This window comes from Callionymus lyra, chromosome 8, assembly GCF_982586985.1.
Source record: "Callionymus lyra chromosome 8, fCalLyr1.hap1.1, whole genome shotgun sequence".
NCBI lineage: Eukaryota > Metazoa > Chordata > Actinopteri > Syngnathiformes > Callionymidae > Callionymus > Callionymus lyra.
In genome coordinates, this window is record NC_141825.1 from 25,068,469 (window position 1) to 25,088,412 (window position 19,944).

A 19,944-nucleotide genomic window follows, 5' to 3' on the forward strand; every position below is an offset into this window, starting at 1 on the left:
CACTCTACGGAGACAGCTTTATTGAAAGTGTCCAGTGACATCATGATGTCGACTGACTCTGGTAAATTCACTGTTCTGGTTCTCTTGGATCTGTCGTCAGCCTTTGACACAGTTGATCACCAGATCCTGCTGAGAAGACTAAGGGATGAAGTGGGACTGTCTGGGTCTGTGTTAGAATGGTTCTCATCTTATCTTTCTGGGCGCAGTTTTAGTGTATCTGCCAATCAAATGAGGTCTGAATCGGCAGATCTGTTGTGTGGAGTCCCTCAAGGTTCTGTTCTGGGTCCTTTATTGTTTTTGCTGTACTTGATTCCCCTCGGTAAAATCATTCAGAGATTTCCAGATGTTTCTTATCACATTTTTGCTGATGACATCCAGCTCTACTGCTCTTTTGACCCAACTGAGCTCCAAAGGCTGAACAGCTTAGTCAATTGTTGCTAGAAATCAAACAATGAGTGAAAACACTTTACAGCTAAATGTGGACAAAACTGAAACTCTGGTTATTGCTCCTGATGATAAGGTTCCAGGGTTGAGTCAGTACTTGGGTGACTTAGGTCAGTCTGTCAAACTGAGCCTGAGAAACCTGGGTGTTGTATTTGATAAAGACATGTCTCTTGTTCGACACTGAAGAAAACTGACCAGAAACTGTTTCCTTCAACTGAGAAAAATCTCTAAACTTAGGAAAATGTTGTCGGAACATGATCTGGATCTTGTAATCCATGCGTTTGTTTCTTCTCGTCTGGACTATTGTAACAGTTTGTTTTCATGTCTTAACAAGAAGGATGTGTCTCGTCTGCAGTTGATACAAAACTCTGCAGCGAGAATTCTGAGCCGCTCTAGTAGAAGAACTCACATTTCTCCGATCCTTAAAACTCTTCACTGGCTTCCAGTTTCTTTCAGGATCAACTTTAAAATTCTGGTTCTTACTTTCAGATCTATTCATGGTCAGGCTCCTCCTTACATCACTGATCTGATCCAGCCTTACACCCCAGCTCGGGCTCTGAGGTCTGTGGATCAGAATCTACTTATGGTTCCTGAACACGCTTCAGGACCAGAGGAGAGAAATCTTTTCAGGCTGTTGCTCCTAAGCTTTGGAACCATCTTCCTCTGTTTGATGATCTACTGACTCCTTTAAGAAACATCTTAAGACGTTTCTATTTTTTCAGGCTTTTCCTTGAATTTCTCGAACTCCTGTGTTGTTCTCAGTATTATCTTGATCTTTAAAGTATGTACTTTATTGAATATTGTTTTGATTGTCTAAGCGCTTTGTGACCCTGGTCTCGAAAAGCGCTATATAAATAAATATTACTTACTTACTTACTTACATGTGTCAGAGATATGACATCACACTGGTGCTCAACTCAACCGGACAATGACGTCACGCTCCATCCGGACCGTTGGAAAAAACAGGAAGTCTCTCCATGTACGTTGGTTATAGCACCATCTGCTGGACGCCTGGTGTGTCACACGTCAACTGAAACTTCCACCTTTGATCCAGATTTTATTTGTATTTTGTTCTTTAATATTTTGTGCTACAAACGGTGTCAAAGGTAGGATGGTTGGATAAACTCTTTCATTCTCGTGAGGAAATGAATGAATGAAAGTCGGAAAAATGCTTATCAAAAAGTTTTAATGAATAAATATAAGTTTGAAAGAATTAATAAAGGAATAATATGATGTATGAGTAAATGAAAGAATAAATAAATGTGACTGTGAGTGCATGTGAGTGTGTGCGTGTTAGTGAGTCCTTGTGTGTCTGTGTGTGTGTAAATAGACTACAATAAATAAATAATGCAATAAAAATTAAACATAGAAAGAGACTAAACCAAAAAAAATGAAAGAAAGAAAAAAGGATAAGTTATTAAAAGAATGACTAAAAAATAAACTAAATGAATACAAGAAAGAGTGAATGAAATAAATAAATAATAAATGAAAGACTGAATGAAACTAATAAATAGTAAATGAAGAGTGATTAAAATTAATAATACATGAAGAAGTGAATAAAAGAAATAAACAATAAATGAAAGTGAAATAAATAAATAATAAATGAAAGTGAATGAAACAAATACATAATAAATGAAAGAGTGAATTAAATAAATAAATAATAAATGAAATAGTGAATGAAACAAATAAATAATAAATGAAAGAGTGAATTAAATAAATAAATAATAAATGAAATAGTGAATGAAACCAATAAATAATAAATGAAAGAGTGAATTAAATAAATAAATAATAAATGAAATAGTGAATGAAACCAATAAATAATAAATGAAAGTGAAATAAATAATACATGAGTGAATTAAATAAATAAATAATAAATGAAATAGTGAATGAAACAAATAAATAATAAATGAAAGTGAAATTAATAATAAATGAAAGAGTGAATTAAATAAATAAATAATAAATGAAATAGTGAATGAAACCAATAAATAATAAATGAAAGTGTGAATGAAACAAATAAATTAAAAATAATAGTGAAATAAATAAATAATAAATGAAAAAGTGAATGTATGAAATAATGTAAGGTGTATGTTGAATAAGGTGAAGCAATGAAAGAAAGAATACACGAATGAATGACAGAACAACAGTGTTGTGTTCTGTCAGTTTTATTTTGTGGTTTAATTGTGTGAGAGAAGGTGTGATGTCCGGCAGGTAAACATTATGACCACCTGTGTTTCTACGTGACTGTTGTGACAGATGTGATTTCAACTTGGTGGGAGGGATTTGAACCATCAGCTTGAACGTGAGAGGACTCCTTCAGGATCACCGGCGACAGAAACTCGCGGCGGCCATGTTTGTAGTTCTAGCTCTCTGCCGAGGGAAGAATCTTCTCAAAGATCTTTTGGTAGAACGGAGCGAAGACGAGCTTGTTGAAGTTGACCAGCTGAAGGAAGCGAGACGCCACCTGCTTGAGATCCTGGCTGACCGGCACCAGACCCCCGGGCAGAGCAGGAGGGGTCTTCTGTTGACCGGACTCCAGCGAGGCCAGCAGGTAGCCCTGGACCCTGGACTCTGGGAGGAAGAAGGAAGTGATGTCACAGCAGAGCGGAGGAGCGCCTTTACGGCGACCTACCCATGAGTCGGACCACGCTGTTGCCGGGCTGCGCCGTGGCAGAGATCTGACCCTTCAGGTTCTTCTGCTGGTCAGGGGTCAGCGGGGGGAAGCCATGTGTGCTTAGACACCGACTCAGCTCCACGCAGACCTTCTCGCCCACCGTGGCCAGAGCCTCGTCCAGACTGAAGCACCTGCGGAGGTAGAGAGGTCAGTCGGCGTCCCAACTGGTTACCGGGTCCCGTCCGGTCCTCACGGCGCGTGCATGTCCTCCACCATGACGGCGGCGGTCTGCTTCAGGGTGTCCATGAGTCCGGGCAGACCCGAGATGGCGTCCCCGGTGCTGGTGTAGATGATGAGCAGCAGCGCCGACAGCAGCGTCAGGCGGTCCAGCTCCTGCTGCATGTGTTGGAACCGGCCCTGGTCCAGCAGGACCGTCTGCGCACAGGAGACGGGTCAAGGTCAAGGTCAAGGTCAAGGTCAAAGGTCCTGAGGAAATGTGACGACGGTCACCTCGGGGAACGGCGCCGCCGCGTGGTCCCAGCGCAGCAGACGCAGGTACGCCTGGTTGTGGAGCTTCTGAGGAGGCGGAGCTTCAGCGAGACTGTGGAGCGTTTCCTGGAGCCACTTCTCAGTGTAGTCCAGAGCGTCTGCACACACACACACACACACACACACACACACACACACACACACACACACACACACACCCACACTTTATTTTTATCCCTCATTTCCTGTCTCAACGATCAAGTTCCAGCTGCATGTGTGGAGGAATATATTAAATTGTTGAATTTAACGTTTCAAAAACCTTAGTATTTATTTATTAATATTTTGTCTTTTTTTCTTCTTCTAATAACTTTATTTACTAATTAATTCATTTCTATATAAAAGTCAAAACAAAATGTAGTTTAATAATTATTATTTTTTTAAATCAAATACATTTATATATTGATATACTAGCGTCAATGTTTTTTATATTCTTATATTTTTTAAATACCTTTCGATGACTGTTATTTTAATATAAGTTTCATAGAAATATTTCAGTATTTCAATTATAATAAGTACTAAAAAATGGCACTATTGTGAAGTTTTATTATGAAGTTTTTATTGTGAGGTTTTATTGTGAAGTTTTATTGGGATTTTTTTTTTAAAAGCATTTAATTGTTTTGTATTTAACAATTCAATTGAATAATTTATATCTTTAAGTATTTAATCTAATTTTGTTGAATAATTGTATTCAACAATTTGTATATTTAAAGGTTAAATAATAATAAAATATATTATTTCATAGATTTCAATTCATAGCTGTTTTAATTCAAATTAAAATAATAGTACAACTTACTTTCAGGGAGACACAGTGGCACGTTTATATATTATATTTATATAAATATTGAATTTAGAAAATGTATTTTTGAATTAGAATTTCAAACAATATGTAGAAAAAAAAGTATTATTTTGAGACTAACCTTTCAATATATTTAATAAAAAACGTCTCTAACAAAGCGACGACACTTCCTGTGTTGGGAGGGGCTTCGGGTGACGTCACAAAGTCCAGACGCTCCAGTGTTTTTCGATAAAATCAAAATAAGTAGAAAATGCATTGCGTTATATCTTAAGCTTAAAAAAAAAAAAATCTATAAGAAGTTTCAAAATTTAAAATGTTAAATTAATCTATTCAAAGCTCACTGATAAACATCTATAAACATGTCGCAAATTAAAATAAAGATAAATTCTATTCTGAATCGTATAAACCACCACATAGAAACAGCGCCCTCTGGTGCTTGTATGTGGGAATCTTGAGAAATCTCTTGTATTTCAAGTGGATCTGAGGCTGAAGAATAATAACAATAATAATAATAATAATAATAATAACAATAATATTTATAATAACATCAACTCACTGGGCTGTTTCTCCAGGAAGCGCTGGAACTTCTTCCTCTCGTACTCCACCGACTGCTGCATCAGGTGCGGGCGGATGCATCGCACGGCGAAGTTGGCGAAGTCCACTCTCATCAGGTCCAGAACCGAGAAGATGGACCTGCACGGGACCGGACCCGGGTCAGTGAACCAGACCAGTGGTTGTTGTGCTTTATCTTTTAAATCCATTTTTATCAGAAAAGGTATTTAAAAATACTTGAAACATTTCCATGTATTATGATATAATTAATATTAATGTATGTTTTTAACCATTTATAACATTTAACAATATTTTTAAATGTTACATTCTTGATGTTTATGTTAATTATTTTTCAATATCTGTCCTTCCATCTGTCCAAGCTCCCCAGGGTATGACGCTGGTTATGGCAGTACACCAGTGTCATCAGAATATTGATTTATTTATTGAAATGTTGTCATTTTTTTTAAAGCATTAAAAAATAATTAATCAATCTATATTAAAAGTTATTTTTTAAACAATAACTGAATTATTTTCTCCTTTTTTTTACACAAAGATTAAAATTGTAATTGTCGACCATTATATTCAAAATTAACTAATTGTTTTTACACATAAAGTTTGTTTAAATTAATTTCAATAAATAAATAAACTCAAACTTTCATCATTGTTTGTTATTGATTTAAACTGTTTGAAAAATAATCATTAAATGCAAAAAAACAACATTTTTAAGGTTCATTTCAATATTCTGATGCACTGATATACTGCGGGGTCACCTGGAGGTCACATGAAGGTCACCTGGAGGTCAGGGGGAGGAGCCTGAGGGACATGAAGGTCACCTAGAGGTCAGGGGGAGGAGCCTGCGGGGGACATGAAGGTCACCTGAGCAAGGGGACGCTGTCGTGGATCTCCTTCAGTTTGTTGACGTCCTCATCTCTGCAGGGGGCGCAGGTGGCGGCCATGGTGCCCACGATGAACTGGGCGAGCCCCCCGATGTCCAGCGCCCCGTTCTCCGCCTGCTGCCGGATCAGAGGCAGGTCCAGGACCTCCTCGATGCTGCAGCGCAGCCGCACGTGACCCTCCTGCAGGAAGGAGAGCAGGATCTGCAGGAAACACACACACATGTTACGTCAGCGCTCTGGGGTGTCCAGTCGACCTCAGGGGGCGTCTGACCTCTTTGACCTGCGCCAGCAGCCACACGGCCTTGTCGTACTGCGGCGGACTCTCCTGAAGCTCCGCCTCCAGACAGTCCCAGAATGCCTTGTGCATCACCTCCTTGACCCGGTGCTGGAAGCTGCACATGGGTCGGTGTGAGTCTCGTGACCTCTGTGGTGACCTCTGACCTCAGGCATGTCTCACCTTCCTTCGGGGAGCTCCGCCGGCTTCAGCTGGAACTCCTGGTTGACCAGGATCTCGTGAGCGAAGGCCAGGTTACTGATGTCGTTGGCGGTTTCCAGGAGCTCGTCCAGGGAGGCTGCAGAGGCACTCATAATACTTTATACTTGTATACTTTATTATGGAAGTACGTCATAATACTTTATACTTATATACTTTATTATGGAAGTACGTCAGAATACTTTATACTTTTAGACTATATTATGGAAGTACGTCAGAATACTTTATACTTGTATACTTTATTATGGAAGTACGTCATAATACTTTATACTTATATACTTTATTATGGAAGTACGTCAGAATACTTTATACTTTTAGACTATATTATGGAAGTACGTCAGAATACTTTATACTTGTATACTTTATTATGTAAGTACGTCAGAATACTTTATACTTGTATACTTTATTATGGAAGTACGTCAGAATACTTTATACTTGTATACTTTATTATGGAAGTACGTCAGAATACTTTATACTTGTATACTTTATTATGGAAGTACGTCAGAATACTTTATACTTATATACTTTATTATGGAAGTACGTCAGAATACTTTATACTTTTAGACTATATTATGGAAGTACGTCAGAATACTTTATACTTTTAGACTATATTATGGAAGTACGTCAGAATACTTTATACTTTTAGATTATATTATGGAAGTACGTCAGAATACTTTATACTTGTATACTTTATTATGGAAGTACGTCAGAATACTTTATACTTGTATACTTTATTATGGAAGTACGTCAGAATACTTTATACTTATATACTTTATTATGGAAGTACGTCAGAATACTTTATACTTATATACTTTATTATGGAAGTACGTCAGAATACTTTATACTTTTAGACTATATTATGGAAGTACGTCAGAATACTTTATACTTGTATACTTTATTATGGAAGTACGTCAGAATACTTTATACTTATATACTTTATTATGGAAGTACGTCAGAATACTTTATACTTTTAGACTATATTATGGAAGTACGTCAGAATACTTTATACTTGTATACTTTATTATGGAAGTATGCAGAATACTTTATACTTGTATACTTTATTATGGAAGTACGTCAGAATACTTTATACTTGTATACTTTATTATGGAAGTACGTCAGAATACTTTATACTTGTATACTTTATTATGGAAGTACGTCAGAATACTTTATACTTTTAGACTATATTATGGAAGTACGTCAGAATACTTTATACTTTTAGATTATATTATGGAAGTACGTCAGAATACTTTATACTTGTATACTTTATTATGGAAGTACGTAAGAATACTTTATACTTGTATACTTTATTATGGAAGTACGTCAGAATACTTTATACTTTTAGACTATATTATGGAAGTACATCAGAATATTTTATACTTTATTATGGAAGTAGATCAGAATACTTTTAACTTTATATACTTTATTATGGAAGAACGTCAGAATACTTTTAACTTTATATACTTTATTATAGACTTAGACTTCCTTTTCTTGTACACTACAGAAGAATACTGCAGTGAAACAGGCAATTGTTGCTTGGCAACCGCTAAAAAACACAGCATAGTATGAATGTTTATAGAAAAATAAAAATAAAAATATGAATAAGTTAAAAATAGTGCAATATAGTATAAATAGAATAAATAAATATTTTTTTGAATATTGCAGAGAATTAATGTATATAAAAAAAGTATAAATATATTTATGGAAGTACATCAGAATATCCCCTCTATATTCCCTCATGACATGGGGGAGGTGGGCTGTGGCTGTTGGGGACGGTCTACAGTTTGAAGATTGGGGGCCGTTCCCGGACGGCTGCAGCCCCATTACCCCCTCCCTGCCCGCACAACCGTGGCCCCCCAGTGACCCGGGGGATTCTCACCGGAGGACCTGAGCCGGTGCCTGGCCATTGTTCCCCCGGGCTCATGCGGTGGCACTCGACCCGGCTACTGGCCGTGTCCGCAGGGTATTGGGGGGGCTCCGCTGCCGCTGCTGTGGTGGATCCCTATCTCCTTGGCTCGGTCCCCTGCTATGGACTTGGTGGCGGCCTGACGGTCTGGGGGTCTTCCGTGGCCCGGCCTGGCCCCGGGGCTCTATCCCCTGACTGGTTCTTCTGGCTGTCCCTCTGCCTCCGTGCCTGCGCCTGGTGTCTCCCCCTCTCTACTTCCTCGGTTGTCCTCGCCTGTGCTTGCCCTCTCGCGCCCCCGGTAGTGGTCCGCCTTCTCGCTGGTGTTTGGGGTCGGGCTTGGGTCCTGGGTCCTGGTCTCCTGCGGGTTCCTGCCGCGGCTTGGGCCCCCGTGTCTGGATCCTGCTGTGCTAGGTATGTGCCCTCTGGCCTGGCTATTTCAACCCCCCCCCCCCTCTCCCGTCTATATATCTTCACCCGTCACCGGAGTCTGTATACCTGTGTATTGTCTACATTTGTCCCAAACCCACACCTTTTTATTTCTCTCCCGGAGCCCCAGGGATCCACCTCCAGAGCTGCTGCTGATCCAGGATCTTCACCACGTCATCAGATCCCGAGTTCTCTCCAGCACCCCCATGGACTCTCCTACACTCTCCTCTTTTCTCTCACTATATCCTCCCTCACTCCTCTCCTCATCCATCTGTCTACCCCCCCATCCTTCCTCCCAGCCGGTCAGAGCGACAGGCCGTCAACAATGAGTCTGGTTCCGCTCGAGGTTTCTGCTTCTAAAAGGAAGTGTTTCCTGGCCTTAGCTCACTGTACAGTGTTTTGTTTCTTGCTCTTTGTTGAATTGCTGGATCTATTTTTCCTTAATCAACTGTAGTCTTATTTCAACTGTATAGTGTCTTGAGATAACTTTGTTATGATAAGACACTTTAAATAAATTTATATATTTTTAAAAAATAATTGAATTAAAAAAGTACATTTTCAAATAATTTTCTAAAAATAAAACATTTTAAAGTGACTATAAAACATATTGAATCAAATAAATACACTACTCGCTTTTCTCCATTAAATCAATTGTTAAAGAAAACAAACTTTAATTAATAAAAACCAAAAACATTTTAATTTACAAAATTATCGAATACATTTGTTTTAAAGCTTAAAATTTTCTGCCTCATAAAAATTCAGTGTAAATTGTTAAGTATTGAGATGATATTGGATCGAACCGAGACCATGTGATGTGTTTATAATTAAAATATCACATAATAAAATAAAAACTATTGAGTTTAATTATTTTATTAATAAATTAAAAGTTTCAACATGTTGACACCATTGAACCACATTTTTATATTTAATTCTAAAGGCTCAAAACTAAAGTTAAATATTAAACTTAACAATAAATAACTAAATGTTAAAATTAATTCATTTTAAAAACATTCTTAATAAAATGTAATTATAAAAAACAACGATTATTTTTTTTATACTATTAAGCTATTAGCTATTAAGCTAGAGTCGAGTCTGGTTCTTGCAGGTTTCTGCCTCTATACTTTGTGCTATGGTTGCCATAGTAACACGTGGCTCCAGATATTCTGGTTCTGGTCCAAAATAGAACCGATCGGAGTGATTTAGCAACAAAAAAAATAATCATTCAATTCGTGTTGTTTCTCGTTTAAATTCTATTCACAGAAGGTTGGTTCGGACCCATGGCCCGGTTCGGATCCTCCTCGCGAACACGCCCTGGTACCTTGTGGGTCTCGGGTCCGGACCGTCTCCTCCTCCCGGGGGTTCGGCATCTTCTCCCGCGAGCCTTCGGCTCCCGCTCGCGGCTCGGTGTCGTCGGACATACGGACGGTACCAACTGACCGGACCGACCACGTGACTCTCCGACTTAATGACGCAACTATTAACTGCGTCGCGCGTGTCTGAAGAAGAGTCTGTTTGTCAACATCAGCGACGCCGACGTCACTTCCTGTTTGGGGCGTGGCTTCGAGTGACGTCACAAGTCTAGACGCTTCTAAACGCAAAGAGTGTTTTTGGATAAATTAAGTAGAAAATGCATTTCGTTATTTTAAAAACATCTTTATTTTTCAAAGTGAAACATCTTCAATGATTTATAAATAAATAAATTAGCACAAAAAATTAAAGTTTTAATAATAAAACGATCCAGACAACAGGCAAAATGAGTTTCAACTGTGACCTAGAATTAAATTAATAGTTTTTAAATAAGGTTAATAAATTATAATTAATTCAACATGTTTTATCTCCGATAAATTAAATTGTAATTTGTCATGAAGTAAAAGCATTATCACAAGCTTCCTATACGTTTATTACATTAAATGATTCAAGCATTTTTTTATATACATGAATATAAACATATATTTAAAGACAAAATGTAAGATTTTCAACTACGTTACCTACAAATTATTTAATAGTTTTTATAAGATAAATAAATAAGGTAAAAACAATTAATTTAACATGTTTTGTCTCAGATAAAATTGTAATTTGTCATGAAGTAAAAGCATAAAACCAAGCTTCGTATATGTTTATTACATCAAATGATTCAAGCATTTTCTTTATATACATGAATATAAACATATATTTAAAGACAAAAATACTCATTTGTTAGCGTTTAAGTTGTGGCTCAGACACAGATCCATCATTATCATTAACTCTAAAATAACAGAGTTTGTACTAAACCTTTATTGACAGTTAAACGTCGACATGAAGAGTCAGAACTCTGGTCTGGGTCTAGAGGACGCTCGTGTCCCCGAAGTACTGGTTGAAGATCCCGGGGTGCGCCTGGTAGAACTGGCCCAGCAGCCGCTTCCTCTCCTTGCTGGACCTGCTGGTGTTGAGGTGGATGCTGCTCAGCAGGGCCCACAGCTCCTGCCGGGTGGACTCCCTGGTGGACTCGGTGAAGGTCTCCACCCTGGGACCACCTGAGAAGACAGACTCCATGAAGACCCCAGGAGTCGCTGGGGGTCTACACGCCGACTGACCCGAAGCTCGCGGCGGATGATGATGATCCTGGACCACGTTCAGCAGTTTGTCGCTCACCAGCTTGTGCAGCACGGCAGGAATCTGAGGGCGACAGGAAGTAGACGTTCAGAGGGTCAGAGGTCGTCGGCGTCGCGTGAGGCTCTCGACCTTGAAGATGTCCTGGATGTTGCTGAGCATGAAGACCAGCAGCAGCTCCTCCTTCTCTCGGGACAGACTGCGACCGTGAAGGACGGCTCTGGAGAAACAACGTTTCACCGTCAGCCGGTTCTCCGCCTGAGACACGAACACGTGTGAGAAAATATATATTAAACTATAAAATCTGTCTCTCCAACACATTTTATATATCGTTAAATAAAGTTTAGATTCTATTTACAATAAACACGCAAATGTTCACAGAATTTGTTTATTTTGTGTTGTAATTAAACTTCTGATCAATACGTAGATAAAGGAACAATCCTGGCAATGACTGAGGACGAGAGGATACAGTGAGTCCAGCAGCTTTTAAAGCTGATGTTTGGACATATTTTGGTTTAAAAACCAGAGTCATGTACTGGACAATACTACACATATATACTTGTTACTACACTATCACAACACCAGAGTCATGTACTGGACAATACTACACATATATACTTGTTACTACACTATCACAACACCAGAGTCTAATACTGGACAATACTACACATATATATCCTTGTTACTACACTATCACAACACCAGAGTCATGTACTGGACAATACTACACATATATATCCTTGTTACTACACTATCACAACACCAGAGTCAAGTACTGGACAATACTACACATATATACTCGTTACTACACTATCACAACACCAGAGTCAAGTACTGGACAATACTACACATATATACTTGTTACTACACTATCACAACACCAGAGTCAAGTACTGGACAATACTACACATATATACTTGTTACTACACTATCACAACACCAGAGTCAAGTACTCGACAATACTACACATATATACTTGTTACTACACTATCACAACACCAGAGTCAAGTACTCGACAATACTTAACATATATACTTGTTACTACACTATCACAACACCAGAGTCAAGTACTGGACAATACTACACATATATACTCGTTACTACACTATCACAACACCAGAGTCAAGTACTGGACAATACTACACATATATACTTGTTACTACACTATCACAACACCAGAGTCAAGTACTGGACAATACTACACATATATACTTGTTACTACACTATCACAACACCAGAGTCAAGTACTGGACAATACTACACATATATACTTGTTACTACACTATCACAACACCAGAGTCAAGTACTGGACAATACTACACATATATACTTGTTACTACACTATCACAACACCAGAGTCAAGTACTCGACAATACTACACATATATACTTGTTACTACACTATCACAACACCAGAGTCAAGTACTGGACAATACTACACATATATACTTGTTACTACACTATCACAACACCAGAGTCCAGTACTGGACAATACTACACATATATACTCGTTACTACACTATCACAACACCAGAGTCAAGTACTGGACAATACTACACATATATACTTGTTACTACACTATCACAACACCAGAGTCAAGTACTGGACAATACTACACATATATACTCGTTACTACACTATCACAACACCAGAGTCAAGTACTGGACAATACTACACATATATACTTGTTACTACACTATCACAACACCAGAGTCAAGTACTGGACAATACTACACATATATACTTGTTACTACACTATCACAACACCAGAGTCAAGTACTGGACAATACTACACATATATACTTGTTACTACACTATCACAACACCAGAGTCAAGTACTGGACAATACTACACATATATACTTGTTACTACACTATCACAACACCAGAGTCAAGTACTGGACAATACTACACATATATACTTTTTACTACACTATCACAACACCAGAGTCAAGTACTGGACAATACTACACATATATACTTGTTACTACACTATCACAACACCAGAGTCAAGTACTGGACAATACTACACATATATACTTGTTACTACACTATCACAACACCAGAGTCAAGTACTCGACAATACTACACATATATACTCGTTACTACACTATCACAACACCAGAGTCAAGTACTGGACAATACTACACATATATACTTGTTACTACACTATCACAACACCAGAGTCAAGTACTGGACAATACTACACATATATACTTGTTACTACACTATCACAACACCAGAGTAAAGTACTCGACAATACTACACATATATACTTGTTACTACACTATCACAACACCAGAGTAAAGTACTCGACAATACTACACATATATACTTTTTACTACACTATCACAACACCAGAGTCAAGTACTGGACAATACTACACATATATACTTGTTACTACACTATCACAACACCAGAGTCAAGTACTGGACAATACTACACATATATACTTGTTACTACACTATCACAACACCAGAGTCAAGTACTGGACAATACTACACATATATACTTGTTACTACACTATCACAACACCAGAGTCAAGTACTCGACAATACTACACATATATACTTGTTACTACACTTTCACAACACCAGAGTCAAGTACTCGACAATACTACACATATATACTTGTTACTACACTTTCACAACACCAGAGTCAAGTATTCGACAATACTACACATATATATTACTATTGTTACTACAACATCACTGTATATTGCATTGTTGACATTGTATCGTGATACGTATCTTATACAGACTTGGCGCAGGTGTGCAGCCTACTCCCATCAGTATGTGTGAATGGCTGTAAAAAGCACTACCGAATTTCCCCTTGCGGGACTAATAAGGGATTCTAAAAAATAAAAAAAAATACAGTATAAAATATTCAAAAAAATGAAATAATGAATATTAAAAATCAAAATAGCAATACAGTATTAGTAAACATAACCACACACAATTTCCTGTCAGAACAGAGGGGGCGCTGAAAAAAGATAATAATTCAAATATAATGTATATTTCCATAAAAACGCCTAAAGCTCTATTTCACCCATCAAGGGTCTCCATGAACATCTGGACTGACCTCCTCGTCCAGCTTGAACTCTGCGGCGTCGGCCGCCAGCGCCATGAAGGTGAGCAGCCGACATAACTCCTCCCTGCAGCCAGGGGGCAGCAGCTTCAGACACAGCTGCAGGGCTTCCAGCGCAGAGTCGGCTTTGGCCTGCACTGAGGACGGAGAACGAGGGTCAGAGGTCAGCTGGTGATGACCCGGGTCAGCTCACCCAGCAGGTCGGTGACGGCGGCGTAGATGTCGGTCATGTGACGCGGCAGCAGCGGCGGACGCTCGGCGCAGCCGTAGTGTTTGAGCAGAAGGTTGAAGGTCAGCGTCTTGACGTGACCTGAAGCGAGACGAGCGCCTGACACATGTCACTCAAATCAGAACCATCAGAATATTGAACACTTGATTTTAATAGTAATACTTTTTTTTTCTCCCCCACTCTTGTGTTGTCTCTGGGTCAAGGTGACCCGAAGGCCCAAAACAAATGTGTTTGTGGGATCCCCTGTGTTGTCTCTGGGTCAAGATGAACCGAAGGCCAGAAAGAAATGTGTTTGTGGGATCCCTTGTGTTGTCTCTGGGTCAAGATGACCCGAAGGCCCAAAACAAATGTGTTTGTGGGATCCCTTGTGTCGTCTCTGGGTCAAGATGACCCTAAGGCCCAAAACAAATGTGTTTGTGGGATCCCTTGTGTTGTCTCTGGGTCAAGATGACCCAAAGGCCCAAAACAAATGTGTTTGTGGGATCCCTTGTGTTGTCTCCGGGTCAAGATGACCCGAAGGCCCAAAACAAATGTGTTTGTGGGATCCCTTGTGTTGTCTCTGGGTCAAGATGAACCGAAGGCCAGAAAGAAATGTGTTTGTGGGATCCCTTGTGTTGTCTCTGGGTCAAGATGAACCGAAGGCCAGAAAGAAATGTGTTTGTGGGATCCCTTGTGTCGTCTCTGGGTCAAGATGACCCGAAGGCCCAAAACAAATGTGTTTGTGGGATCCCTTGTGTCGTCTCTGGGTCAAGATGACCCGAAGGCCCAAAACAAATGTGTTTGTGGGATCCCTTGTGTTGTCTCTGGGTCAAGATGACCCAAAGGCCCAAAACAAATGTGTTTGTGGGATCCCTTGTGTTGTCTCCGGGTCAAGATGACCCGAAGGCCCAAAACAAATGTGTTTGTGGGATCCCTTGTGTTGTCTCTGGGTCAAGATGAACCGAAGGCCAGAAAGAAATGTGTTTGTGGGATCCCTTGTGTTGTCTCTGGGTCAAGGTGACCCGAAGGCCCGAAAGAAATGTGTTTGTGGTATCCCTTGTGTTGTCTCTGGGTCAAGATGACCCGAAGGCCCAAAACAAATGTGTTTGTGGGATCCCTTGTGTTGTCTCTGGGTCAAGATGACCCGAAGGCCCAAAACAAATGTGTTTGTGGGATCCCTTGTGTTGTCTCTGGGTCAAGATGACCCGAAGGCCCAAAGCAAATGTGTTTGTGGGATCCCTTGTGTCGCTCTGGGTCAAGATGACCCGAAGGCCCAAAACAAATGTGTTTGTGGGATCCCTTGTCGTTCCCCTTGACCCAGAGACAACACAAGGGTCAGAGCATTTAATTTTTCTTAAGTAATTTTATTTAAAAATGTAGATTTTTTTCTAAATGTTTTTAATTTTTATACATATTCACTTTGATTCTCAAATAAAATAATTTAATAAAAATTAATAATTTAAATGTAAAACTATTTTTAATTCAAATACAAACAAATAAAAAATATATATAAATATTGAATTAATTTTTAAAAAGTATTAAAAATTGGAATATGAATCTGTGTATATTTGGTATTTATTTTGAAAATATTATTTGTATTTATTTAATGATAAAAATATGTTATTATTAATTATTGAATAAATGTATCTAAAAAAAAAGTCTCTGAGGGTCTAATATTCCACTGACTCAGGTCCGCTCCACTGCCGCCCACGTCTTCCCGCTCCGGAGGGAAACAGGACGGCAGCTCCCGGCTCAGCTTCACCAGACTCTGGTCCGGCAGGAAGTCCATCAGGTCCAGAGCCGCACAGAGCCAGACGTCGGACCTGGTTCCGGCAGAAGAGGTCAGGGGTCGTGTCAGGAGGGAAGGGGATTCGGAACCAGACGGCGAGACTCACTGAGACGCCCTGAAGGCCCGCAGGACTTGCCGGTCCAGACCGGTGCCGCCGGAGACCACCTCTGGGTTCTTCTCGGACCAGGTATGGGTGCCCTGCAGCACACCCTCCAGCAGGGGGAGCTCCACGAGGTTCAGCAGGCGCAGCAGCGTCTGTTCCTGCCAGGTCTCCAGCACCACTGCAGAAGAAGAAGTGGCTTTTTTAATTTTTAAAAAATAATTCTATACAAAATTTCGGATATTTTCAAATTTTTTAAACATTGAGTTCGTATTTTAATTCAAATAATTGGTAAACAATATTCAAGTTCAATATTTAAGCTTTTAAATTAAATATAAAAACCTTGTTATAATAATTAAATTCAAAAGTGTTTATATTGAAAGGTTACATTTGTTTTTATTAAATAATTGAAATAAATTGTTTTAATAAAATCAAAATTATTTTTTAATTATTTATTTTTACAAATGGACTTTATATTCGAATTCAATAAATAATTAAAATTATAATATATAATAATTATTATTATAATTACATTTAAGCCTTTTACATTTATACATTTTTATTGAATTTAAAAGGTTTATTAATGAATAATTGGAAGCAGAATATTGTAAAAACTACATTTAATTTAAAAGGTTACGAATAAAAATAAAAAAAACTATTATTTAATTATTGAAGAATATCTACTGAATTCGTAAAATAAATTAATGATTTAAACAAAAATAATTAAATGCTTCAAAAAACAAAAAAATGTCAATAAAAACAAATGTTAAACTGAACATTCAACATCGTGAGCCAATCAGACGACAGACGTCACTCTTACGTGACTCGGACAGACCGGGCCGGTCCTGGACTCTGCCCGGACCCTCGGCCGGGGTCTCTTCTGAGGCGACCGGCCGCGGGGACACCTGAGGGCGAGGCTGGTCATGTGACCCGGCGGGACACGGCGTCGGTCCTCGCGACAGGTGGGCCGACAGGTGGGACGACTCCTGGGGACACGACCTCCCTGCAGGGACGGTCCTGAGAAGCTTCTGGATCTCCAGGACTCCTCGGTCCTGACCGTCTACGGATGGAGGGACGTCGTCCAGGAACCTGGAGCAGATTTAAATAAAGGTTCGTGAACGTCGACAGAAACAAGTGTCTGAAGGAAGTTCATCTTCACACGTAGATCCTCGGAGACACTGAACCTGTAAAGTGCCGACTTGCTGTCCAGGAACTCCTTCTTGTCTCTGCCGAAGACCTTGGTGCTGACGGACTGAAGGACGCGCGTGTCCAGCAGGGCCTGAGACGCACACGCCAGCGCCGCACGAGACACGTCCGCGCCTGCAGGTCAGTGAAGACAAACGTTCTGATCGACACCTGTCAATCATCCGGCCGCCTGTCAATCAAAAGCCGCACGAACCTCTGAACTCTGCGACTCCGGCGATGAAGGCCTGCAGCTCGTCCACGACCTCTGACCCCAGGAAGCAGTCGCTGTGGGACTTGAGCAGGACTCGGTGGCGTTTGACGGTCAGAGACGATCTGAGGTGAGACACCAGGTCCTTCCACAGGCAGGTGAGCTGCACGGACCTCACACACACACCTGTGGCTGAACACACACATGTAGATATACATTATGACACAAACGCACAATAGATACAAACATATATTATATCACAAACGTATATATTAACACAAAAGCACACTCACAGACACACAGATAGATACACACACACACATATATACTGTATATATAGTATAGTATATATATATATATATATATATATATACTGTATATATATTTTAAAACAAACGCACAATCACAGAGCAACCGATAGAGACACACATACAAAGATACAAACACAGAGAGAGACATACATACACACATGTGTATACAAGCCAACGCCAACTCACACACACACAGATAGAGACACACACACACACACAAAGAGAAACACACACACATGTATGCAAACCTATATTAACACAAACGCACGCACACAAAGATAATGACACACACACAAAGTTACATACACACACAGATACAGGCACATACACAAACACATAGACAGAAACACAGACATACAAATAAAACACACAGATTAAGACACAACACACACACACACACACACACCCACACACACACACACACACACACACACACACACACACACACACACACACACACACACACACACACACACACACACACACACACACACACACACTCACAGGTCGCTGATACAGACACACACACAGATACACACACACAGAGACACACACACAGACACACACGTTCATGGACTCACACTGAGGACCAACACTAAGTTTCTCTGCGAGCTTCAGAGCTGCTGCTCTCTCTCTGATGGAGGACATGACGAGCAGGTGGAGCTTCAGAGCAGAGCAATCGAACCCAGAGCAGGACCTGTTGGACCTACTGGACCAACAGACCACTGGGGGGCGACAACACCCAATTTAATTACACGCTACGGTGGCCCGTGAAGGGCAAGTTAAGTTATGTAGCAGCAAGTGTTGGAGCTCAGTTGATGACGTCACTCCCAGTAAACGTGGAGATAAAAAAACAGAAGGTTCTTCTCCTTCAGTTCTTCAGTCCTGGTACAGTCCAGCACCGTCTCTTATCTCGGAACATTCCTGCTGATAAAAGAATGAACATGTTTTCTCTCAAACATGCCATGAAGAAGAGAAGAAGAGGAGGAGGGTGAGGAGGAAGAAAAGGAGGGTGAGGAGGAAGAAGAGGAGGAGGGGGAGGAAGAAGAAGAAGAGGAGGAAAAGGAGGAAGAAGAAGAAGAGGGTGAGGAGGAAGAAAAGGAGGGTGAGGAGGAAAAAGAAAAGGAGGGTGAGGTGGAAGAAAAGGAGGAGGGGAGGAAGAAGAGGAGGAAGAAAAGGAGGCAGGTGAGGAAGAGAAGGAGGTAAAAGAGGAGAAGGAGGAAGAATAGGGGAAGAGTGAGGAGGAAGAAAAGGAGGAGGGGGAGGAGGAAAAAGAAAAGGAGTGGATGGAGGAAGAATGGTAGGAGGGGTAGGAAGAAGAAGAAGAGAAGGAGGAAGAAGAAGTGGAGGGTGAGGAGGAAGAAAAGGAGGCGGGGGAGGAAGAGAAGGAGGTAGAAGAGGAGGAGGGTGAGGAGGAAGAAAAGGAGGAGGGTGAGGCAGAAGAAGAGAAGGAGGAGGGTGAGGAAGAGAAGAAGGTAGAAGAAGAGAAGGAGGAAGAGAAGAAGGGTGAGGAGGGAGAAAAGGAGGAGGAAGAAGAGGAGGAGGTAGAAGAAGAAAAGGAGGAGGGAGAAAAGGAGGAGGTAGAAGAAGAAAAGGAGGAGGAAGAAGAGGAGGAGGTAGAAGAAGAAAAGGAGGAAGAAGAACAGAAGAGTGAAGAGGAAGAAGAGGAGGGTGAGGAGGAAGAAAAGGAGGGTAAGGAGGAAGAGAAGGAGGAGGAAGGAGGGAAAGTTGTATCTTTGTTGAACTTGAGCAGCTCAAGTGTAAATCAGTCGAGGTTCTCCATGGAAATCCCCTGAAAC

The 19,944-nt window shown here is 40.2% G+C and overlaps 2 protein-coding genes across 2 annotated transcripts; both read right to left on the reverse strand.

Moving 5' to 3' along the window:
* Window positions 1-2,590: 2,590 nt before the first annotated feature.
* On the reverse strand, window positions 2,591-10,190 carry tcp11l1 (t-complex 11, testis-specific-like 1). Its single transcript, XM_087796723.1, has 9 exons — window positions 9,989-10,190; window positions 6,306-6,420; window positions 6,120-6,240; window positions 5,829-6,049; window positions 4,957-5,093; window positions 3,566-3,702; window positions 3,309-3,490; window positions 3,074-3,246; window positions 2,591-3,012 (listed from the first exon to the last, which is right to left on the reverse strand). Exons 1-9 carry the CDS (start codon window positions 10,086-10,088, stop codon window positions 2,804-2,806), a joined length of 1,395 nt encoding a protein of 464 aa, XP_087652849.1. The 5' UTR covers window positions 10,089-10,190; the 3' UTR covers window positions 2,591-2,803.
* A 581-nt stretch (window positions 10,191-10,771) lies between these two features.
* Window positions 10,772-18,793, reverse strand: LOC148074366 (DEP domain-containing protein 7-like). The gene is made up of 11 exons (XM_087796722.1): window positions 18,727-18,793; window positions 17,841-18,026; window positions 17,626-17,761; window positions 17,262-17,530; window positions 16,448-16,622; window positions 16,239-16,375; window positions 14,538-14,654; window positions 14,339-14,481; window positions 11,392-11,517; window positions 11,244-11,325; window positions 10,772-11,183 (listed from the first exon to the last, which is right to left on the reverse strand). Exons 1-11 carry the CDS (start codon window positions 18,791-18,793, stop codon window positions 10,993-10,995), a joined length of 1,629 nt encoding a protein of 542 aa, XP_087652848.1. The 3' UTR covers window positions 10,772-10,992.
* Window positions 18,794-19,944: the final 1,151 nt, after the last annotated feature.